Here is a 23,953-nt window from a genome sequence, read left to right as displayed (position 1 = left end):
TTCAAATTATGCAAACAGTTACAGTGATGCTAATTAAATCAGCTGTGACCTTAAAGTCAAGTCATAAACCATTAAGTGTGTTACTGTTAACGTGAGTACTGCTTAAATAATATATAATCTTCCAAACTGCAGACTTAACACAACAAATCATCAAAGCTTCATGACCTTAGTAGGGAATACGATACAGAATAAGTTTCAGAACCTGGCAGACCTGGATTCAAATCCCAGCTCTGTCCCTTACTGAATAACCTTGGGAAAATCTTTAGAAGGATCATTTTCACCTGTGAAATGGAAATAATACCACCTAACTTCAGAGGATTGTTGTGAGGATTGCATGATATAATGTAGATACTCAGTACATGGTATCTGTTATTACTATTTTACTAAATAGTAAAATATTTTTAGATAAAAAGTATTCAGACAGTATTCTTCCTTACACCTAAAATATAAGAAAAGCAAATATGGCATCAATATCACCTAGTGATATAGGAGCAAATATTCCTCCAGAAAGGTCTTCAACTAAAATTTTAATATGGTTTTTCTTATTATAGATGATGCTGGATATTTATAACACTTATCAGAAGATTACTTCTATTTTATAATTTTGCATACTTTAGAAATGTTCCAGAGAAAACTCTAAAATGCCATGAAGAATTCATTATCAATAGACCATGTGCTTTAATCATTCTTTAAATAAAATATTACCTACTATCTTTTCTAATGTCAATTTAAATGTTTCAACACTATTAGATGTAAGTAAATGTTGACCTTCAGGGAATTGCTCAAACTTTCTCAAGAGCTTTTGTAATAAGCAGCTTTAAAAATTCTATTCAGTGCCAGGAAAAAGCAGTCTCTTCCTGCCAAACAGTAAAAGTAGAATTCAACTCTGATTCTGGGAGAAGGCCATCCTACCCCTCAGCTAGTGAGCGGGTCATCCTGGTCAAGCACAAGTCCCTTATTACATACCAGGGACCAGGATTTTATGGATTTTAGAAAATTAATACCATACTTAAACCTTGTAACTCTTCCAGAGGGGTCTGAAACAGCATCTGGAAATCAAACATTCTAATGTTTCTCAGCAAACCTTAAGTCGCACTAATGAGGAAAAAGCTTCCTGTCAGTTTAGTTCAGGTTTACCACCAAAGTAAAAGTAGCTTTGACACTAAATTAGCAGGGGTTGAGGGGACTTCTGATTTACATTAGCCCAAGTTCTGTTCTCAAGCTACAGAATAAGCCTAATACCTTTTTCAAATATGTGAAGAAAAGGAAACCACCATGTCTCTATCCCTTACACCTCCTTTTCTTCAGATGCCCCATCTGTAACCCAACTAGAATGAAGACGGAATTATGATGGTCCCTACTCAAGGTTGACAGGAGTAAATATCATGGGATTTTCTCAATAAATATCTTAGCCAGGATGTAATACACATGTCCACTAAGACAAGTATTATTTTCATTCTTCTTCCCTAAGTATCTAGAACGTCAACAACTCTTTCCTTTCTCTGGGAATTATTATGTTAACGGTGGGCCTCTCAAAAACCTATTCCAATCCTTATTCCCTTCCTAACAAATAATATGTTTAACTCTCAAAGGCTTCCCTCTCTCATTTCAATCCTTTCTGAACATCTATTTTTATTTTTATTTTACTTCTTAGAGAAAGCATGGGTGGAGGAGAGAGGCAGAGGAAGAGAGAGAGAGAATGAATATCCCAAGCAGGCTCCATGGTGAGTGTGGAGCCCAACATGGGGCTCGATCTCACAACCCTGGGATCATGACCTGAGCCAAAATTAAAAGTTGGACACAACCAACTGAGCCACCCAGGTGCCCCTGAACATGTATTTTTACTTTATTTATGATACATACAGTTACAATAGAGTGAAATAAATACATCAATTTAAATTACTAATTTCCAGGACATATTTTTAAATTCAGAATTTTTAAAAAATGAGAACACGAGCTGTTCATTGATATTGATCTTTATTAACAAGATCAATTTCCTCAATAAACTGGTAATTCTGAAGTCAAAACAAGGTTTTCATTTTTTAAATCAGCTTCAACAACATCACATAAAGCAAATAATTTAAAGACAGGTTAGGGGCGCCTGGGTGGCTCAGTGGGTTAAGCGGCCGACTTCAGCTCAGGTCATGATCTCGCGGTCTGTGAGTTCGAGCCCCGCGTCGGGCTCTGTGCTGACAGCTCAGAGCCTGGAGCCTGTTTCGGATTCTGTGTCTCCCTCTCTCTGACCCTCCCCCGTTCATGCTCTGTCTCTCTCTGTCTCAAAAATAAATAAACGTTAAAAAAAAAATTTAAAAAAAAAAAAAATAAAGACAGGTTAGACACTGGCAGTATTCTCCTAAAGGAGCCTGATATTTATGCCAGGAACATCCTTCAGACCCTAGATCAACAGGAAAAAAAGAAAAGAAAGAACATGGAAGGCAGAAGTAATGGCTGACCCTAAATTTATCTTTATTCAGGTTATGGTTCTTCAAAGAGCATCAGCTGTTTCGATTTGGTTTAAACCATGCTTAAATAGAATACATAAAAAATATGTTGTTTATATTTCTTCTGACTGGAAAGCAGAAAAATTATGTGTTACATTTCATCATATTTACTAATTTTATTCTGATTAAAACCTTCTAAATGCAAACAGTTTTGAAAGTGAATGAAATAATTTCCAAGTGACCGTGCCTGCCCCCCTTATCTATCCTATGAGCTCTGTGGTACCGCCTTCTTTTCACCACGTGCTCTTCTGCACTTGGCTGACACAGAGATGAGGCTACAACCCGCGACACTCAGCATCAGAGTTCTCACTCCAGTGTGCATCTCGTTTCTCTGCCACAAGTTTGATGAATTGAGAGTGACTGGCATAAAGCTGGAGTTGATCACTGATGTCCACCCATTTCACTTTTCCAGCATCATCTCCAGCTTCTAGGGTAAGGTTATCCATTATCTCACCTATTGCCAAAGCACAACATCACCAAGAGAAAGTAATTCATTTATTTATGTCCTTTTCAACATAACTCTGTAGCTTCAAGTATTCTTACTGAAAACAATTTAAATCATTATTGTATTAGGTGCCCCAGGGAATTAATAACTAGAAGGTTCCAAATTTTCCAAATGCCCAAATTTTAACCACATTGCTAAATTTTAAGTAGAGGCACCAGTAAGGAAGCTTTTCTCTTTAAAAAGTAAGAATATTGGCTTTAGCTTTAAAAAAAAAAAAAAAGTTCGTATTAAATGAGTATGAAACTTACATCAAAACAAGTTCTAGAGGGATTGGAGATTTAAATGTAAAAAAAAGAAAAACAATTATTGGCAATTCATTTTACACTCTTAAGTGGACCTTTCTAAAATAAGCATGGGGTGGGGGGCGCCTGGGTGGCTCAGTCGGTTAAGCATCCGACCTCAGCTCAGGTCATGATCTCACGGTCCGTGAGTTCGAGCCCCGCGTCAGGCTCTGGGCTGATGGCTCAGAGCCTGGAGCCTGCTTCCGATTCTGTGTCTCCCTCTCTCTCTGCCCCTCCCCCATTCATGCTCTGTCTCAAAAATAAATAAATGTTAAAAAAAAATTAAAACTCTAAAATAAGCATGGGGGTGCCTGAGTAGCTCAGTCAGGTAAGTGTCTGACTCTTGGTTTCAGCTCAGGTCATGATCTCATGGTTCACTGATAGCACAGACAACATGGGATCCAGCTCTGCATCAGGCTCTGGGCATATAACTTGGAGCCTGCTTGGGAGTCTCTTTCTCCCTCTCCCTCTGCCCCTTCCCCCCATGCCCCCCCCCAAATAAATAACCATGACACCAAACCAGAAATCGTAAATGAAAATATTTATATTTACAAATAAATATATTTATTAAAATCTTTATAATTATCAAAAAAATTAAAAATAAAGCTCTTAATCACTGTTGGGAATGTAAATAGACTATTTCTGTAGGACAATTTGGCAATGCTTATCAAGAGCTTTTAAAAAAGCAAATGCTGCGGCACCTGGAAGGCTCAGTCGAGGAGCCAACTCTTGATTTCAGTTTAGGTCATGATCCCAGAGTCGAAGGACTGAGCCCGTCATTGGGCTCCATGCTGAGCATGAAGCCTGCTTGAGATCCCCTCTCTCTTTCTGTCTCTTCCCCTCTCCCCCTGCTTGCACGCTCTTTCTAAAAGAAGAAAGGCACCTGGGTGGCTCAGTCAGTTAAGCAGCCGACTCTCGGTGTTGGCTCTGGTCATGATCTCATGGTTTGCTGACAGCACAGAGCCTGCTTGGGATTCTCTCTCTCCCTCTCTCTCTGTCCCTCTCCTGCTTGCTCACGCTCTCTCTCAGAATAAATAAACTTTAAAAAAAAAAAAAGAAAGAAAAGGAAATTGCTCTTTGATGAGAATTCATTCCGCAAATACCAGAGTGCCTCTTATCAAGTCAGTTTAATAAACACAAGTTTACCTGTTTCATCATGGTAGTTCACAGCTTCTGTCTCCATCCATGCATTATCAGTGTTTCGAGGATCATCGACATATCCTTTATATATCTATTTTTAAAAGGAAGCAGACAAAAAGGTGTACAGTCAAACACGAATGGGCAGAGCAGATGCCTGCTACATCGGAAATGTAAATATCCTATTACAAAGCAGTGTGCATATAATTAACTGTACATTACAAAGTTAAGATGGTAAATTATATGTCATGTATTTTTTACTACAGTAAGAAAAAAGTGCCAACCTAAAATTGTCAGGAGGCAATAATTAAGCATTTATTTATTATCAGAGAACTGCAATTCTGGGTACAGAGATGTGGGTAGCAACCCAGCGTCCCACTAGGGAGCAAAGTCAGAGGTTTTTAAGATGGAAAGAAAATGCTTGTATAAGTTGTTTTCAAAGAATTTTGATTGGCGTTGCTGCAGAAAACTAATCTTGAGTGAACATAATTGGTTGCTAAGGCTATCACTAAGCAAGTCCCTTTTGTAGCAAGTTGCAGGTGTTTGTGTAGTCTTTGGAGTATTTGCGGTTTAGCCCAGTTTAAAAGATCAGGGCTCCACCTGGTGAGGAAGTACGTAAGTCCCACCTCCCTAAAGGCCTCTCAGCTCCATTTTAAAACCCCTTGATAATAAGTGACTCCTTATTTCACCTTTCACAAGTGAAATGTAAGTATCATAGAAACTTTCATGTAACATTCCACATGCTTGTTTTAAATTTCCTAGGATAAGTATTCTCAAGGTCAGCTTTAAAATTCACAAAACCCTCAACTCTTCAGACTCTAATTTCATAATTTGAGAATAGTCTTATTTGGGCCATATGACTTTTTTAAAGGCTCTATAAGTATTTTTCTGTGATTATATATAAGTATATTTTATATATATATATAATTTCTGTGATTATAGTTTCAGACATACAAAGATTTTTTTAGTTTAAAAAAGAAGATCTATAAGTAAATTTAGTAAAGACTAATACTTAAGCTATTAATATAGGGAAAGATTTGGATCTAGCCATCTAACACAAACGTGACCCCAAAAGACTGAACGTAAATAAATAAGAAATCCTAATTCTAGAAAGAAAACAAAGCAATTCAAACAAAAGCCAGCAAAAAAGAAACTCTTTTTCCTTATTACCAGTACACATATACTTTATAAGGTGATTTTTTTAAATCACAAAGGGTATGTAGACAAAACATAAGACTTAAATGGTTATCAACCAGAAAAACTCTGAATAACGTAGTTTAAAATGTAAACGTACTCTCAAAAGAGCTAAATTTATGTAAATTTTTTAAAAAGGTTTCCGGATGGATGGGTGTGTTCAGTGTCACGTTGGCTCACATCTAGTCTAAAGAAAAACTAAGAGGAAAAAAGTGTATTCTAATAAATGTAACTGACCTAAAGTTGGGCTATAAAAGTTTAAGCAGAAATCTATTCACAGTGAAGATCTATAATTTGTTTCTATGAATATGTATTTCAAATATACAGGTTTTACCTATCAGATTTCCAGGTGAACTTTTAAGGAATTTTCACTAATCCGTGAGGCTAAAATCCTTCATGGGAACCACCATTTCTTACCACTAGATGTTCCTGGCTGAAGAGTTTGTGCAACTGTTCCTCTAATTCTCTCTTTTCTGCACTGGATTTCTGTAAGGAGTTGAGAGCTTCTTCACCAAATTCTCTTTTCAGTGTAGTACTAATCTTCTCTCCTGGGTCCACCATCCCCTAATAGCCACATTATTTAAAAAAAAAAAAAAAAAGTAATAAGCTTTAATTCATTCAACAAATATTTACTGGGTGATGCAGTAGACACATTGTTCTACCTGGCCATAATCATGATTCCCATTCTCCTATGATATCTTCTTCTCTAAACCATTTGATTCTAGTAGAAGTAGCCAATCAGGGTATCTCATGTATTTGATTGCAGTAATTTGTCCAAGGTTAGCCAATAGTAAACTGAGCCAATAAGACTCCTTTCCTGGTATCTTCTAAACTCAAGCTAAGGAAGGAAGGCCTGGAGGCAAGATGGAATATAGCAAGCTGAAATTTCCCCATTGTTCATCCCATTCCAGCCACACTGACCTCCTGAATCAGTGTCTACGACATGCCAAACAAATCCCACCTAAGGCCTTTGCACCTGCTATTATTTGTGTCCAACATGCTTTTCCCTAGATACCCACATGCATCGCTCATTCACCTTCTTCAAATCTTTGCTTAAATGTTACCTTCTCAGAGAGACCTTTTATAACCACTCTAATCTCAAATTGCAAACTCTCAAACATTTCCTAGTCTCCTTCTTTGCTTTAGTTTTTTCCTTAATATTTATACCTTTAAACATACAATAACATATTTTATATTATCTGTTTCCCCCACTGGAACGTGAGCTCCAAGAAAACAGGGATGTTTATGTTGCTCTGTTATATTCTCAATGTCTAATATATCAGCTGACAAAAAACAGATCTCAAAATATACTGATTAGATGAATGGTTTTCAATATGACATCAGGGACAACCACTTCCTTACTGATCAGAATTTCAGATGACAAAAATATAAAATCCTACGATGAAATCATTACCGTGTTTTACACTAAGCATGGGTGAAGTTTGATAATTTGGCTCATAATAATTAACCTAAGCTTTTGTTACAGTCACCTGGGATTTTTATTTCCAATCCATTTTTATCCTACAAAGAAAAAACCATTCTTGCAGATAGCAGTATAAGAATCATCCTCTTTTCAAATTATCTCCATTTCACAATATGGCATAAAATATAAAACCCTCTGTTGCACACATACACATTTCAAAAAGCCACTTCAAATTTACCACTGAAATGAACTCAACAAAAGTACAACTGTTCCTGATGATATTACAGAAATTTTAAAAACTACAAGGAGGGGTGCCTGGGTGGCTCAGTTGGTTAAGCATCTGACTTTCGGCTCAGATCATGTTCTCACAGTTTGTGAGTTCTACCTCCACTTCAGATCCTCTGTCCCCACCCTCTCTCTGCCCCTCCCCAGCTTGCGCTCTCTCTCTCTCTCAAAAGTAAATACACATTAAAAAAAATTTTTTTTAACTACAAGGAAAAGTAACAAGAATTATCTTTTTTATGTCTAAAGTTAATGAGAATTCAATAAACCAATGCTAACAGTCTTACCTTGGACTTGGAAGTAGGGGTTGAGTTCTGAGATGGGACCCAACATGTATGAATATCAACTTTATGCCAGGTGTTTTATATGCTATTGCTACTAATCCTATGAAGTAGATATAATTATGTAAATTTTAAAGAGAAAGTTCTGGGGTACCTGGCTGTCTCAGTCAGTAGAGCAATTCTTAATCTCAGTGGTGTGATTTAGAGCCCCAAACTGGGTGGAGAGACTACTTAAAAAATAAATAAAAATTTTAAAAATTTAAGGTAAGTGTCTGAATTCTGTATTCTCAGCTCAAAGTGGGAAGGCCAACGTACAAGCCTAGGTCTAACTCCAAAGTCCATGTTCTTTTCCAATGGCTTTATAATTAGACTCAAATTCTAACAGCCTTGATGTATTATCCTACACTTGCTATTGACAGACTTCATTGCAGTGATAAATGACAAAAGAATTACTAAGTGAAGTGTGAAGGAATGGAAAATAAATGGAGGATGAAGATCTACATACAATAACCTTGCAGTAAATGAAGCTAAAAAGAACTTTAATTTAATTTTAATTCTTACCCCTGGGATTGCCCATTCTCCACAGTCTTTCCTTTTTATTGCCACAAACTGTAAGATGTTTTTCCCAGAAACAGGGTGGGTAATTTTATTTCCACTTCTATCCCTTTTCCACCTGTAAATAGTAATATAAAATCGTAATGGATTTTGAAGAATAAGGATCTATCTCAAACTTGAGACAAAGTTATAACAATGTATTTTTCTTTATAACAAGAGTATATATAAATTCACCTCTCAGCTAGTTTTACCAAAAAAATTATTTTGTATTAGAAATATCCTGGGGTGCCTAGGTGGCTCAGTTGGTTAAGCGTCCGATTTCGGCTCAAGTCATGATCTCGCAGTTCGTGAGTTTGAGCCCCGCGTTGGGCTTTGTGCTGACAGCTCAGAGCCTGAAGCCTGCTTTGGATCTGTGTCTCCCTCTCTCTGCCCCTCCCTCGCTCATGCTGTGTGTGTGTGTGTGTGTGTGTCTCTCTCTCTCTCTGAAAAATAAACATTAAAAAAAAAAGAAATATTCTGTATTGAGCACTGTTACAAACCAAGTCAGATGTCTACTTTCCAAAAAAGATATTCTCTGTAATAAAAATTCAGAATATAAGTAGTTTTTATTAAAGTATTGTCAAAAAAAGTTTAAAAGCAGAACAGAATTTAGAGGATAGGTCATAAAACTTAAAAACATAGTCGAAGGATCCTTTTTAAGAATCACTTTAATATAAGAGATCTGGTAATATTTCCTTTTAATGGGTCACTCTGTTATCAAAACAGAGATTACACAATGCAGATTACACAATACAAGTTCAGCTGGTCTCAACAGTAGTGCTTCTCAATCTTTATGCCCTTTCTTAAAAAACAACAAAAACAAAAAAAAACACAAAAACCTCACTCTATCCTTTAGTTTTTAAAAAAGTATCAAAGTGGGGCACATGGGTGGGCTTAGTTGTTTGAGCATCTGACTCTTGATTTCAGCTCAAGTCGTGATCCCAGGGCATGGGATCAAGCCCTGCATCAGGCTTCACACTCAGTGTGGAGCCTGCTTAGGATTCATTCATTCATTTTCTCTGCCCCCCCCCCCCCATTCCCTCTCCCCCCCACTCAATCTCTATTAAAAAAAAAAAAAAAAAAGTATCATGGTTATGTTAATTTTAGAATGAACTTTTTCTTTTTTTTTTAAGATTTTTTTTAGGTTTTATTTTTAAGTAATCTGTACACCCAACATGGGGCTCAAATTTACAACCCTGAGATCAAGAGTCACATGCTCTACCAACTGAGCCAGGCAGGCACCCCAAGAATGCACTTTTTCTAACCACAGCCTCTTGCCCAGAGATGCTGATACATCTCCCTTTCCCTTCTCTACCCCCACCACACCCAATTTTAAGAATTGTTCTAAAACTATCTTAGGCAAAGAAAACGATTTTGAACCTCTAGTACTAAACCAAAAAAGAAAGCCTATGATCTAATCATTACTTTGAATTAGAATCAATGAAATTAAATGAGTTTAAATAGGAGTTCTCCCCCCTCCTGCAAATAAATAAAGAAAGAAAGAAAGAAATAAATAAGAGTTTCCAAATTTCTTTATATAGTGGTTGACTACCATATCTAACCCATAATTCCTGCCCTGAAAGAGCTCATAGTCTAGGGATGGAGCTAGACATGTAAGTGAATAAATTATAAGAGAGTGACAATTTGATGAGGACAGTAAATAGAAATGAAAGAATAATTAGTACAAGAAGACAGCATCTGTTTTTAAGGATGCCAGACATAGGTATGACATGAGCAAGAAACAAAGGTATAAAATAATATGTTCAAGAAACTGAATCTATAGGTGGGGTCTGGCACCATGGGCACCACAGAGGGAAAGAAGGATGATGAGGCCAGACGAGTAGGCAAAGAATTCATCAAATTCATCTGCTTAGAGAGCCAAAGAATATTTTTAAGCAGGGTAAAACCATAAGCAATTTGTATTTAGAAAGCTCACTCACTTTGACGAAAGTGTGGAGGCTGGTTGGGAAGAAAGCAAGACTGGACGCTAGAAGACTGTTACCATTGATGAGGAAGCATAAGGCAAGCTGAGAGCAAAGTACAAGCTAGCATACCCACCCACCCCCAAGTGGGATATATGTGGTATTCCTCAGGCACTCCTAGATGCCCAAGAACAAAGGAAAGGAAAGAAAACAAATGGTTAGCGATCACAGTCATGCAGGACAGGAGTCTCTATCAGTTTACAAATACCTTAGTAAATTACAAGAAAAAGGCAATCTTATCAATAGCCTAATCTTCTGAAACCTAGATTCAGTTTCCTGGAGCCCCTAATATCACCCTCCCCTCCACAGTGATGTGGGGAACAAAGGCAAGAAGGAAATGGCAGGTAAAATTAAATTTCCTTATAACCTGCAACCTGCAGCCCACTGACAAATACTTGAAGCAAATGCAGAGTATAACATTTCTCCAGGAACCCCCTGCATTCATAATGTTGATGCCTTACTAGAGGGAAAACAAGCTTAGCTTGACAACAGCAAGGCCTCAGGTATCTTAGGAGTCCTCTTTAGCACACTGAAGTCCCTCTGGAGGCCTCCCTTTTGTCTTTACCTCCCCCAACTCCACAGTATGTAACCAGTCACTCCTCACAACCCCAGTGCAGCTCTTTCTGCCCACAGGTCCTGTCCCTGTGCTTTAATAAAATCACCTTTTTGCACCAAAGATGTCTTCAAGAATTCTTTCTTGGCCATGAGTTCTGAACCCCACCATCACCCCAAAACCTCATCACCATGATCCAGGTACAAGATTGAGAACAGGACTGAAGGTAGACGTGGTACTTTTACTTCTTAAGGCCCATTCCTATAGCACTTATTATGTACCTGATACTGTTAAGTCTTTCATGTATTTATCCATTTAAGCCTCAAAACAACCCTATAAAGTAGTTGCATTATTATCTTTATTTTACAAATGTGGAAAATGAAGCACAGAGTAGATTAAACTTGTCCAAGACTGCAGAGCTAAGTGGTATAAACCAAAATTTGAACCCAGACAATCTGCTTCCAGAATCTGCACTCTTAATCACCATACTGTCTACTTAAATCGAAACAGAATGTTTACACTAATTGGGTAAGAGGAGGGCGTGAGAAGGTGAAAGATGCTCTGTACACTCACACACACTTACCAGCACCTACTATATATACATCACATTAGAGAAGCTGGGAAAACCAAGACAGACATGCCGCCAGTTTTGGCTGCAGCACAGGGAGAAGCAGGACTGGGGGAGAGGCGCTGCTGGGCTAGAGAGGGCCAGACTGATGATGAACAGTCACATAACCTGTTTACCTTCTCAGATTTTACCCCAAAGGCACTCATTTAAGAACTACCGAGCAGACTAGTTTCTTCTTTTGTTCCTTATTGTAAATACCAACTGATGAGGGAAACAAAGGCAGAAGGAAATGGCAGATAACGTTAAATTTCCTTACAACCTGCAGCCCACTGACAAATACTTCAGGCAGGCATGGTATAACATTTCTCCAGGAACTCCCTGCTGTCTTAATGTGAATTCTTTGCTAGAGGGGAAAACAGCTAGATGACAACCTAGCTGTTGTCAGCTAGGTCTCCTGGATCCTGTGAGTCTTCTTCAGCATATGAAAATCCCTTTGAAAACTCCTCCCCCCACTTTACTCCCCAAACTTCCAAGTACATAACCAGTCTCTCCTCAGAGGTCCCAAGGCAGCAATTTCTGCCCCGGGGTCCTAACCCCATGTTTTAATAAAATCACCTTTTTGCACTGAAGAAGTCTCAAGAATTCTTTCTTGACCATTAGCTCCAATCCCCATCACTCCAAAACCTTATCATCAAATAAATTATTACCAAATTTAAAACAAAATCCTTGATATAATGGAAATAATGTATATTTTAATTAATGAACCTCATTAACATTTGTTAAATGCCAAAGATTATTTCTAAATACTATTGATATTCCCTCCCCACTTCTGATGGCCCACACCTTCCTGTTTCACCAAAACTGGAAAGAAAATGAGAATACCACTAACTATGGATCTGACTTTACTCACAGTAATGTATCAACACTTCCCACCTCATTTTCACTTTAAAGGATCTAAAGGAACATCAGATAGTTGTACCCACCCAATCTCTAGGAGAGGTCCCTGAGAACAGAAACATTTAACACTTTCCCTGGAGCATTTGTTAAATTACACTATACAGAGCTGTTCTGAATCATGAAGTACTTGAAAGAAAAGGGAATGGAATCTTTAAAGCGCCTAGATGATTCCTATGATTACTCATTAGTGAAAAACTGGTATAAAAGAGAAAAAGTATAATATCTGGAGCCAAATACCACGGACTCATATTTCAGTTCGACATAAACATTTAGGCAAGTCACTTAACCCCAGTGAGTCTTCATTTTCAGATCTATAAAACAGAGATGTTAATATCTACTTTGAGGAGTTGTGTGAGAAACAAATGGAAAAACTGATGACAGCACCTAGCAGAGGAGAGCAATACTTTTTAACAATGTGCTTTAGCCTTGTTGATGCTTCCTTTTTAACATCTTACATTCTTCTCTTCCTTCCATTTCCACTGCCACTCACTCATTTAGACCAACTCATAGGTCAATATATGCATTACTGAGGTAATAAAGAGCATCAACCTAACAGTACAGGTGAAAGCTAGACTCTGCCATCTGTGGGCTTTTCCATAGCCTTGGACCCTCTCAAAGTCTTCAGCTATTGCTGAAGCTGTTGTATAATGGCTGCATTAAGCTCAAAAAGTCTATTTCAAAACAATGCAACCCAATCACCACATACACTCCCATGTATTTGGCCCACCAGAGATAAAGATAAGCTAATGAAAGGCTAACTTCCAAGTGTCTAGCTTCCCTTTTCTGCTTCTTGTCCCCTTACTGGCATTTCTACTTCAAATGCTTCACACCTTCCTGATTTTAGCCAGCCTTACCAAAGTTGGAAACAAAACTGATACTGTCATTAATATTTTTTACTTACATTCATTAAAAGTATATTAACTCTTCCCATTTCATTTAAACCATAAAGTTTCTAAAGTAATTTTATTTATTTAAGTTTATTTATTTCTTTTGAAATAGAGAGCATGCATGTACAGGGGGAAGGGGCAGAGAGAGAGAGAGAGAGAGAGAGAGAGAGAGACAGACAGACAAAGAGAATCCCAAGCAGGATCTCTCACAAACCATGAGATCATGACCTGAGCCGAAATCGAGCTGGACACTTAACCAACTGAACCACCGAGGTGCCCCTCTAAAGGAATTTTAAATGGATACGTGGGTTGGTAGGTAGATACATAAGCATCTATACATAAGATAGGTAGATGGCTGGGCGGGAGGAAGCAAGAAAGGAAGGAAGCAGAAAAATGGAGTGAGCTGTGGGGTAAAGACCTCTTTTGTCAGGGAAATTGAAAGGCTGAGGAGAATAAGATGGGACAAATATTGGTGCCTCTTCCAGTAACTTGAAAAGAAGGGAATTAAGCTGTTTTCTTAGAGTTAACCTATGAAATCATTACTGGATCTCGGATCAGAGAAAAAGTTTCCTGAAAGAAAGGAAGACCCTCAAAATATGAAAATTAAAAAATAAAAATATTGAGGGTATTTGCATTATTTAAAGCAAAGTGACAATTATTTGTGAAGACGGAGTTGGTCAGTGAAGAAATCCTAACAATACAAAAATTAAAAGGATGACAGAGATGACAGAATATTCCAGACATGCTGAAAAGATGATTCCTATGGAGAGGGTCAAGTCCATCTAAACCTAAGATTCACCTGCCTTCCTTATTCTGATTCATGCTTACCAAGGGGCCTTCTGAATATGATGTGGCTTACCAGATAGATTTACCTCAGGAAAAGAATGCCTGTCCCCTATTCCGAAATCTTCAAGGGCTCCCCTTAACACTCCTAAACTTTGTTATTGTAATATTCTCCACAATAAAACTGCATAAAAATTACATGTTTGATTACCCACTATTCTACAAAATTTTCTGCTTCGACCAGCTGATCCTTTCATTGTCCCTCAATACTCAAATGGAGGATTTTGAGGGGGAAGATGGCGGCATAGGAGGACACTAGGCTCACCACGTCCTGCTGATCCCTTAGATTCCACCCACATCGGCCTAAATAACCCAGAAAACTGCCAGAAGACTAGCAGAATGGACTCTCTGGAGCCAAGCGTAGACAAGAGGCCCACAGAAGAGGGTAGGAAGGGTGAAGAGGCGGTGCGCACAACCTGGACTGGCGGGAGGGAGCCGGGGCGACGGAGGGGCAGCCTGCGTGGCAAGGCGGAATCCCCGAGTCTGGCTTGCAAAAGCAGAGGGGCCACACAGAGTGTGTTCTGACAGCCAGCAGGACTTAACATCTGGAATGTCATAAGTCAACAGCTCTGCTCGGACAGCAGGAGAGCTAGAGGACTACGGGAAAGATAGTTGTTGAGCCCCGCAGGACAGAGCTCAGCTTGCCAAGGAACAAAGGCACTGGAAAGCACCATCTCCCTCTCTCATCCCCCAGCCAAAATCCCAAAGGGAACCAGTTCCCGTAACGGAACTTGCTGGCACTGCACAAACACCCAAGGCTGTGCTTCTGTGGATCCATCCCTCTGATGGGTCTGCCTCCCTCCCGGTGCCACAGGGCCCCTCCCAAAGCGGACCACCAAAGGCAAAGCGAGCTGAGTCTGCCCCTCCCGCTCCTGTGCACCTTGTGGATCCACCCCAGCTAATACACCAGATCCCATCGAAGCACCACAAGCCTGGCAGTGTGTAAGTAGCCAAGACAAGGGCCACACCACTCCACAGTGAGTCCTGCCCCTGGGAGAGGGAAAGATAAGGTACACACCACTCTGACTGTGGCCCCAGCGGTGGCCTGGGGGCAGACATCAGGTCTGACTGCGGCCAAGCCCACCAACACAAGTTACTCCAGACAGCACAGGGGAAGTGCGCTGCAGTTCCACGCCACCACAGGGACTATCCAAAATGACGAAACGGAAGAATTATCCTCAAAACAAACTCCAATAAGTAGCAACAACTAACGAACTGATCAAAAATGATTTAACCAATATAATGGACCATGAATTTAGAATAATAGTCATAAAAATAATCGCTGGGCTTGAAAAAAGTATAGAGGACAGCAGAGAATATTGCCACAGAGATCAAGGGACTAAGGAACAGTCAGGAGGAGCTAAAAAATGCTATAAATGAGCTGCAAAATAAAATGGAGGCGACCACAGCGTGGACTGAAGAGGCAGAGGAGAGAACAGATGAATTAGAAGATAAAATTATGGAAAAACAGGAAGCTGAGAAAAAGAGATAAAAAAATCCAGGAGTACGAGGGTAGAATTAGAGAACTAAGTGATGCTATGAAACGCAATAATATACGATATTGGGGATTCCAGAGGAGGAAGAGAGAAAGTTGCTGAAGGTGTACTTGAAGAAATCATAGCCGAGAACTTCCCTGATCTGGGGAAGGAAAAAGGCATTGAAATCCAAGAGGCACAGAGAACTCTTCAGACGTAACTTGAATTGACCTTCTGCATGACATATCATAGTCAAACTGGCAAAATACAAGGATAAAGAGAAAATTCTGAAAGCAGCTAGGGATAAACATGCTTTAACATATAAAGGGAAACCAATAAGACTAGTGACGGATCTATCTACTGAAACTTGGCAGGCCAAAAAGGAATGGCAGGAAATCTTCAATGTGATGAACAGAAAAAATATGCAGCCGAGAATCCTTTATCCAGCAAGTCTGTCATTCAGAATAGAAGGAGAGATAAAGGTTTTCCCAAACAAACAAAAACTGAAGGAATTCATCACCACTAAACCAGCCCTACAAGAGATCCTAAGGGGATCTTGTGAGACAAAGTACCAGAGACATCACTACAAGCATGAAACCTACAGACATCACAACGACAATAAACCCATATCTTTCTATAATAACACTGAATGTCAATGGACTAAATGCTCCAACCTAAAGACATAGGGTATCAGAATGGATAAAAAAAAAAACAAGACCCATCTATTTGCTGTCTACAAGAGACTCATTTTAGACCTGAGGACACCTTCAGATTGAAAGTGAGGGGATGGAGAACGATCTATCATGCTACTGAAGTCAAATGAAAGCTGGAGTAGCCATACTTATATCAGACAAACTAGACTTTAAATTAAAGGCTGTAACAAGAAATGAAGAAGGCCATTATATAATAATTACAGGGTCTATCCATCAGGAAGAGCTAACAATTATAAATGTCTATGTGCCGAATACAGGAGCCCCCAAATATATAAAACAATTACTGACGAACATAAGCAACCTTATTGATAAGAATGTGGTAATTGCAGGGGACTTTAATACTCCAATTACAACAATGGATAGATCATCTAGACACAGAATCAATAAAGACACAAGGGCCCTGAATGATACATTGGATCACATGGACTTGACAGATATACTTAGAACTATGCATCCCAAAGCAGAATATACTTTCTTCTCGAGTGCACATGGAACATTCTCCAAGATAGATCACATACTGGGTCACAAAACAGCCCTTGATAAGTACACAAGAATTGAGATCATACCATGCATACTTTCGGACCACAATGCGATGAAGCTTGAAATCAACCACAGGAAAAAGTCTGGAAAACCTCCAAAAGCATGGAGGTTAAAGAACACCCTACTAACGAATGAGTGGGTCAACCAGGCAATTAGAGAAGAAATTTAAAAATATATGGAAACAAATGAAAATGAAAATACAACAATCTAAACGCTTTGGGATGCAGCGAAGGCAGTCCTGAGAGGAAAATACATTGCAATCCTATCTCAAGATATAAGAAAAAACCCAAATACAAAATCTAACAGCACACCTAAAGGAAATAGAAGCAGAACAGCAAAGACACCCCAAACCCAGCAGAAGAAGAGAAATAATAAAGATCAGAGCAGAAATAAACAATATAGAATCTAAAAATCTGTAGAGCAGATCAATGAAACCAAGAGTTGTTTTTTTGAAAAAAATAAACAAAATTGATGAACCTCTAGCCAGGCTTCTCAAAAAGGGAGATGACCCAAATAGATAAAATCATGAATGAAAATGGAATTATGACAACCAATCCCTCAGAAATACAAGCAATTATCAGGGCATATTATGAAAAATTATATGCCAAGAAACTGGACAACCTGGAAGAAATGGACAAATTCCTAAGCACCCACACACTTCCAAAATTCCAATAGGATTAAATAGAAAGCTTGAACAGACCTATAACCACTGAAGAAATTTAATCAGTTATCAAAAATCTCCCAACAAGTAAGAGTCCTGGACCAGATGGCTTCCCAGAGGAATTCTACCAGACATTTAAAGCAGAGATAATACCTATCCTTCTCAAGCTATTCCAAAAAATAGAAAGGGAAGGAAAACTTCCAGACTCATCCTACGAAGCCAGCATTCATTTGATTCCTAAACCAGACAGAGACCCAGCAAAAAAAGAGAACTACAGGCCAATATCCCTGAAGAATATGGATGCAAACATTCTCAGTAAGATACTAGCAAATCAAATTCAACAGCACATAAAAAGAATTATTCACCATGATCAAGTGGGATTCATTCCTGGGCTGCAGGGCTGGTTCAACATTCACAAATCAATGTGATACATCACATTAATAAAAGAAAAGATAAGAACCATATGATCCTGTCAATCGATGCAGAAAAAGCATTTGACAAAATTCAGCATCCTTTCTTAATAAAAACCCTTGAGAAAGTCGGGATAGAAGGAACATACTTAACCATCATAAAAGCCATTTATGAAAAGACCACAGCTAATATCCTCCTCAATGGGGAAAAACTGAGAGCTTCCCCCCTGAGATCAGGAACACGACAGGGATGTCCACTCTCACCGCTGTTGTTTAACATAGTGTTGGAAGTTCTAGCATCAGCAATCAGACAACAAAAGGAAATCAAAGGCATCAAAATTGGCAAAGATGAAGTCAAGCTTTCACTTTTGCAGATGACATGACATTATACATGGAAAATCCAATAGACTCCACCTAAAGTCTGCTAGAACTGATACATGAATTCAGCAACTTCGCAGGATACAAAATCAATGTACAGAAATCAGTTGTGTTCTTATACACTAATAATGAAGCAACAGAAAGACAAATAAAGAAACCGATCTTCACAATTGCACCAAGAAGCATAAAATACCTAGGAATAAACCTAACCAAAGATGCAAAAGATCCGTATGCTGAAAACTATAGAAAGCTCATGAAGGATATTGAAGAAGATATAAAGAGATGGAAAAACATTCTGTGCTCACGGATTGGAAGAATAAATATTGTTAAAATGTCAATACTACCCAAAGCTATCTGCACATTCGATGCAATCCCAATCAAAACTGCACCAGCATTCTTCTCGAAGCTAGAACAAGCAATCCTAAAATTTGTATGGAACCACAAAAGGCCCTGAATAGCCAAAGTAATTTTGAAGAACAAGACCAAAGCAGGAGGCATCACAATCCCAGACCTTAGTCTCTACTACAAAGTTGTAATCATCAAGATAGCATGGTATTGGCACAAAAACAGACACATAGACCAACGGAATACAATAGAAACCCCTTAACTAGACCCACAAAAGTATGGCCAACTAATCTTTGACAAAGCAGGAAAGAATATCCAATGGAAAAAAGTCTCTTTAACAAATGGTTCTGGGAGAACTGGACAGCAACATGCAGAAGGATGAAACTAGACCACTTTCTTACACCATTCACAAAAACAAACTCAAAATGGATAAAGGACCTGAATGTGAGACAGGAAACCATCAAAACCCTAGAGGAGAAAGCAGGAAAAAAACCTCTCTAACCTCAGCCGCAGCAATTTCTTACTTGATACATCCTCAAAGGCAAGGGACTTAAAAGCAAAAATGAACTATTGGGACCTCATCAAGATAAAAAGCTTCTGCACAGCAAAGGAAGCAATCAATAAAACTAAAAGGCAACCAATGGAATGGGAAAAGGTATTTGTAAATGACATATCGGACAAAGGGCTAGTATCCAAAATCTATAAAGAGCTCACCAAACTCCACACCCGAAAAATAATCCAGTGAAGAAATGGGCAGAAAACATGAATAGACACTTCTCTAAAGAAGACATCCAGATGGCCAACAGGCACATGAAAAGATGCTCAATGTCGCTCCTCATCAGGGAAATACAAATCAAAACCACACTCAGATATCACCTCACGCCAGTCAGAGTGGCCAAAATGAACAAATCAGGAGACTATACATGCTGGTGAGGATGTGGAGTAATGGGAACCCTCTTGCACTGTTGGTGGGAATGCAAACTGGTGCAGCCGCTCTGGAAAACAGTGTGGAGGTTCCTCAAAAAGTTAAAAATAGACCTACCCTATGACCCAGCAATAGCACTGCTACGAATTTACCCAAGGGATACAGGAGTGCTGATGCATAGGGGCACTTGTACTCCAATGTTTATAGCAGCACTCTCAACAATAGCCAAATTATGGAAAGAGCCTAAATGTCCATCAACTGATGAATGGATAAAGAAATTGTGGTTTATATACATAATGGAGTACTACGTGGCAATGAGAAAGAATGAAATGTGGCCCTTTATAGCAACGTGGATGGAACTGGAGAGTGTGATGCTAAGTGAAATAAGCCATACAGAGAAAGATACCATATGTTTTCATTCTTATGTGGATCCTAAGAAACTTAACAGAAGTCCATGAGGGAGGGGAAGGAAAAAAAAAAGAGTTTAGAGAGGAAGAGAGCCAAAGCATAAGACTCTTAAAAACTGAGAACAAACTGAGGGTTGATGGGGGATGGGAGGGAGGGGAGGGTGGGGGATGGGTATTGAGGAGGGCACCTTTTGGGATGAGCACAGGGTGTTGAATGGAAAACAATTTGACAATAAATTTTATATTAAAAAAAAAACTCAAATAGATATTACTATAAGCTTTTTTCCTTAGGCCTCCTGTTGTCCCCCTATCCAAGCTTCAAGTTCAGCTCAAGTCTGCCTCCTTCATAATGCCTTTCTTCGATGTTCCAGTTTACCGTCATCACAACCCACATCTAATCTAGTTCTTAAAGCAGACTGTCTCACCCATTGTACCTTGACACATTTTCTTATTTCATATTTTTCATCTTACAAATTAAGCCATAGCTCTTCTGTGATAGGGAGCTGAAACGTAGAATTCTTTTATCTTTTTTATATCCTCCAAAGCACCTACTCAATTTTGAGAACAAACAGATGTTCAGTAAATTCACTATGTGAATTAACTTTGTTCAGATAATGCCTAGCCTACTCATATAAAACTACAACTTTACACTTGTATCACATCAGTATGATTTCACATCAAGACCCTTTAAAATATACATTTCAAGGGGCGCCTGGGTGGCTCAGTCAGTTAAGCGTCCGACTTCAGCTCAGGTCATGATCTCACAGTCTGTGAGTTCGAGCCCCAGATCGGGCTCTGTGCTGACAGCTCAGAGCCTGGAGCCTGCTTCAGATTCTGTGTCTCCCTCTCTCTCTGCCCCTCCCCTGCTCATGCTCTGTCTCTCTCTGTCTCAAAAATAAATAAAAACATTAAAAAAAAAATTTTTAATATACCTTTCCAGTGTTTGCGCTTATGAGCATATACATACACATATACATATATGTATACAAACGCATATATTTATACACGTGTACATATACATACATACGTTTGTGTGTGTGTGTGTGTGTGTGTATAAACACATAGTTACAGTCCATATTTCTCCAATCACCTGGCTCTTTGCTATTGAAATGTTTTTTTTTCATTCTTACCTGGTTATGATGGGATCTGCAGCATGATTTGGGCCCCATCGCCCCAAAAGCCCCCGGCCAATCAGTCCTGTCCGTCCTGCAGGATTTCTGGGAAAAGAATATAGAAAATCAATTGAATGTGTTCATCTTTTTAAACCCAACTTGACATGGCCCAAAAGAAGGCAGTAAGTGCAATAAGAGGGAAATAGTGTCTCCTCCCAAATCCAGGAACGCTATCACATATCTGCCACTAAAATCACACATTTCCTTATGCTGTTATTTAACTTTTCTTTTGTGCACGTCTTAAGCTTTGCGCTTGATCCAGGAGGAAGATCTCATTTCTGAAGCTGTTCTATAAGAGAATTTGTTTCAGTTTTCACGTATACTCCTAAATTCAAACTAACACCTTACTGGACTCTTACAACAGGGCAGGTGAATGGTCTGCACCTAATGATCCTCTAGCTCTACAACAATGATGATTTATCATTCAAGATACCCACATTTCTCTTCACTTTCTCAACATCCCCTCTTCTTACTCTCATCTCATACAACCCTTCCCATTATTTTTGTTACTTTTTAAAGAAAATGTTTTCTCAGTGGGTTCTGGATGTTTATTACCAATAATATATATTTTGTAGCATATAATGAGGTAGTATTATTCAATATTTCAAGATTTCAAATATACCAAAATTCAAGTTTTAAAGAAAACAATTTTATAAAAATGTCAACTATTTAACCAATAGCACAACCCAATGTTAAAAAGTCTGTCAGGTGAACACAGCAACACTCAGGCCTGAGTAATTTTCTTTCAATGAATATTCCTTAAATGTTCAACTTTCATTATGTCCCAGTAAAATGCCCTAATCTACAATCTTACCTTTTTAAGATTATATCTTTTGTCCTCCCAATATATGAAAGTAAATACACAAACAGCCAAAATTTTCCCTGTCAGCCATCTGTTTGTATTCTGGTCTTCCTTGTGACTGTTATTCAAGTTGAATGAATTTTTATACTGTACTAGACCAAAAATATATCAGCAAGACTTTCAATTAAGACAAGGCACCTGCCCAGGTGACAATAATTTTACTTTTCAAATTCACAGGAGGAGGGGCAGGGTGGCCAGCAACTATGTTTTATTCCAAATAAGTATACATCCCTGAACACAAATGATCAAAGCCAATATTTAAAGAGTGAAAGTTCATTTTTATAGATGACCAAGCTTATAACTGGTAAATCAGAAACTATGGAAAAGACATATAGACTACCCTATAGTCTGAGAAGCAGAGAAAGTTGTTTGCAGTGAAAGAGAAATAAAGGCAAGATAGAAAGAAAAGCAGAGACAGATTTTCAATTCTACCTAAAGTTAGCTGCATTTACACTTCGGACTGCTTGAGATGACCCCATAACCCTAAAGTTCACTTTTTACTAAGGCAAGCTAGAATTGTTTCCATTAGACTCTTGACTAAAACAACATGCTAGCTTGCCTTTGCTGCCTATCCTTTTTCATGGATAAATATCTTTTAATATATTTTTTTATCCAGAAAAGAACCTAAGGAATAAGTCAAATGCAAAGAAGGTCTGACTTAAAAAGACAGAAAAGTGAAATTATGACCAGAGAAAGAGTTAGCAAAACTAAAGGACCAGGTTGTGGTGAGAGAAGCCAGATCATTGCCTTGTCCTTGAGGAAGGAAGAATACAAGTTGCAACATTTTTGCAAGATAAAAACCATGATTACAGAATCTGATCCTTCTTTGTTTTATTTGGGGCATGCTAATTTTTACATTTTTTCCTAACTTTTATAATGTCTTAAGGAAAATGGAAATTGTTGGAGTTGTGTATAAAAATCATTTTTAAAAGTACAGAAAGAATCTTGATGTTAAATTACTGGGTTATTTTTATTTTTACTCTTACATGTTTGGGTAAATTCTTAGTTTAAGGCACTAATTTAATAAATTTAATAAAGAACTAATAAACACAATTCTCAATCCTTCCTCTGTTAATTTATTCAACTAATTATTTCTACCTTCAAAGTGGAGTTACAAAAAAATGCACTCAAATACTGCCTCTGCCACTTACTATATGCAAATTGCTTACATTCTCTCTCCTTATCTGTAAATGGAACTAAAAATATCCACCCACAGGGTTATTGTAATGATTTAATCAGATCACATATATAAATTCTTTTGTACATTGTCTGGCACACACAAACACTCAATAAAGGTTAATTACATTTTCTACCTTTCAAAGACCTATTTATTGTAAGATATCCATCCCCAGTACCTACCTGGGTCTTCCATTTTCAATCTCATATAGACCATTCTGGCTCTTTCTCTCAACATGCCCATCCTTTTCATTAAACTTGGGAAAGAAGTTACTTTCACTGTAATAAGAATACCAAAGCAAAATAAGAAATAATGGCCCAATACTACCAACAGCTTACTAATGCCAGTCAGCCTGTTATTTATAATAAAATATCCCGGAAACTAAAATTTTTAAGAGTTAGTTTTCATTTACAAATCCATTTAGTCCTTCAAAACTGTTTCTGGAAAAAAAAGAAAAAAGTTAACCGAAACACCTTACAATACAAGGATGTGTATTATAATCCCTCTGGGAAGGACTAGGCAGAGAAACCACAGTTCCTCCCACATGGTACAAAAAAAGTCTACATCATTTATCAGCATGGAAGAATTGTCTGTGGGCACAATATTGCAATTAATGGTTCCTATGTGGTTCCAGAAATAATATTCTTTGTGATATCTTGATGTTTTTACGGTCTCAAAGTAATTTTAATTTCCTCAAATGTACACTGGTTAATATTTTCATCAAATAAATCCATAAAACCGTGAATTTACCCCAAAACTTCATAATAACTATGATCTAGATTAAAATCAATGTTATATGTTAGAAATGTTCTGAATTTTAATCTGGATGGCAGTTACAGCTATAGAAATAAAAAGTTGTTCTGAGCTATAGCTGCACACTTAAGTGTGCATTTTATTTCA

General features: G+C 38.1%; 1 protein-coding gene across 4 annotated transcripts in view; it reads right to left on the bottom strand.

Annotated features, from left to right (window-relative positions):
* Nucleotides 1–23,953, bottom strand: part of NUDT9 (nudix hydrolase 9) — a 45,798-nt gene that overhangs the window by 3,864 nt on the left and 17,981 nt on the right. For 3 of the 4 annotated variants that reach the window (XM_049630850.1, XM_049630848.1, XM_049630851.1), the window contains 6 exons: nt 23,236–23,331; nt 20,973–21,059; nt 8,166–8,277; nt 6,036–6,182; nt 4,434–4,518; nt 2,494–2,955 (listed from right to left, as the gene is read on the bottom strand). In XM_049630850.1, the coding sequence (XP_049486807.1) occupies nt 2,777–2,955; nt 4,434–4,518; nt 6,036–6,182; nt 8,166–8,277; nt 20,973–21,059; nt 23,236–23,331 (706 nt within the window). In that variant the 3' untranslated portion in view covers nt 2,494–2,776. Of the gene's footprint in view, nt 1–2,493; nt 2,956–4,433; nt 4,519–6,035; nt 6,183–8,165; nt 8,278–20,972; nt 21,060–23,235; nt 23,332–23,953 lie in introns of those variants that run through there. The other variant, XM_049630849.1, reaches the window with a different exon arrangement.

This window comes from Panthera uncia, chromosome B1 (assembly GCF_023721935.1).
Source record: "Panthera uncia isolate 11264 chromosome B1, Puncia_PCG_1.0, whole genome shotgun sequence".
In the NCBI taxonomy this organism is placed as follows: Eukaryota; Metazoa; Chordata; class Mammalia; order Carnivora; family Felidae; genus Panthera; species Panthera uncia.
This window is presented reverse-complemented; position numbering and strand designations above follow the sequence as displayed.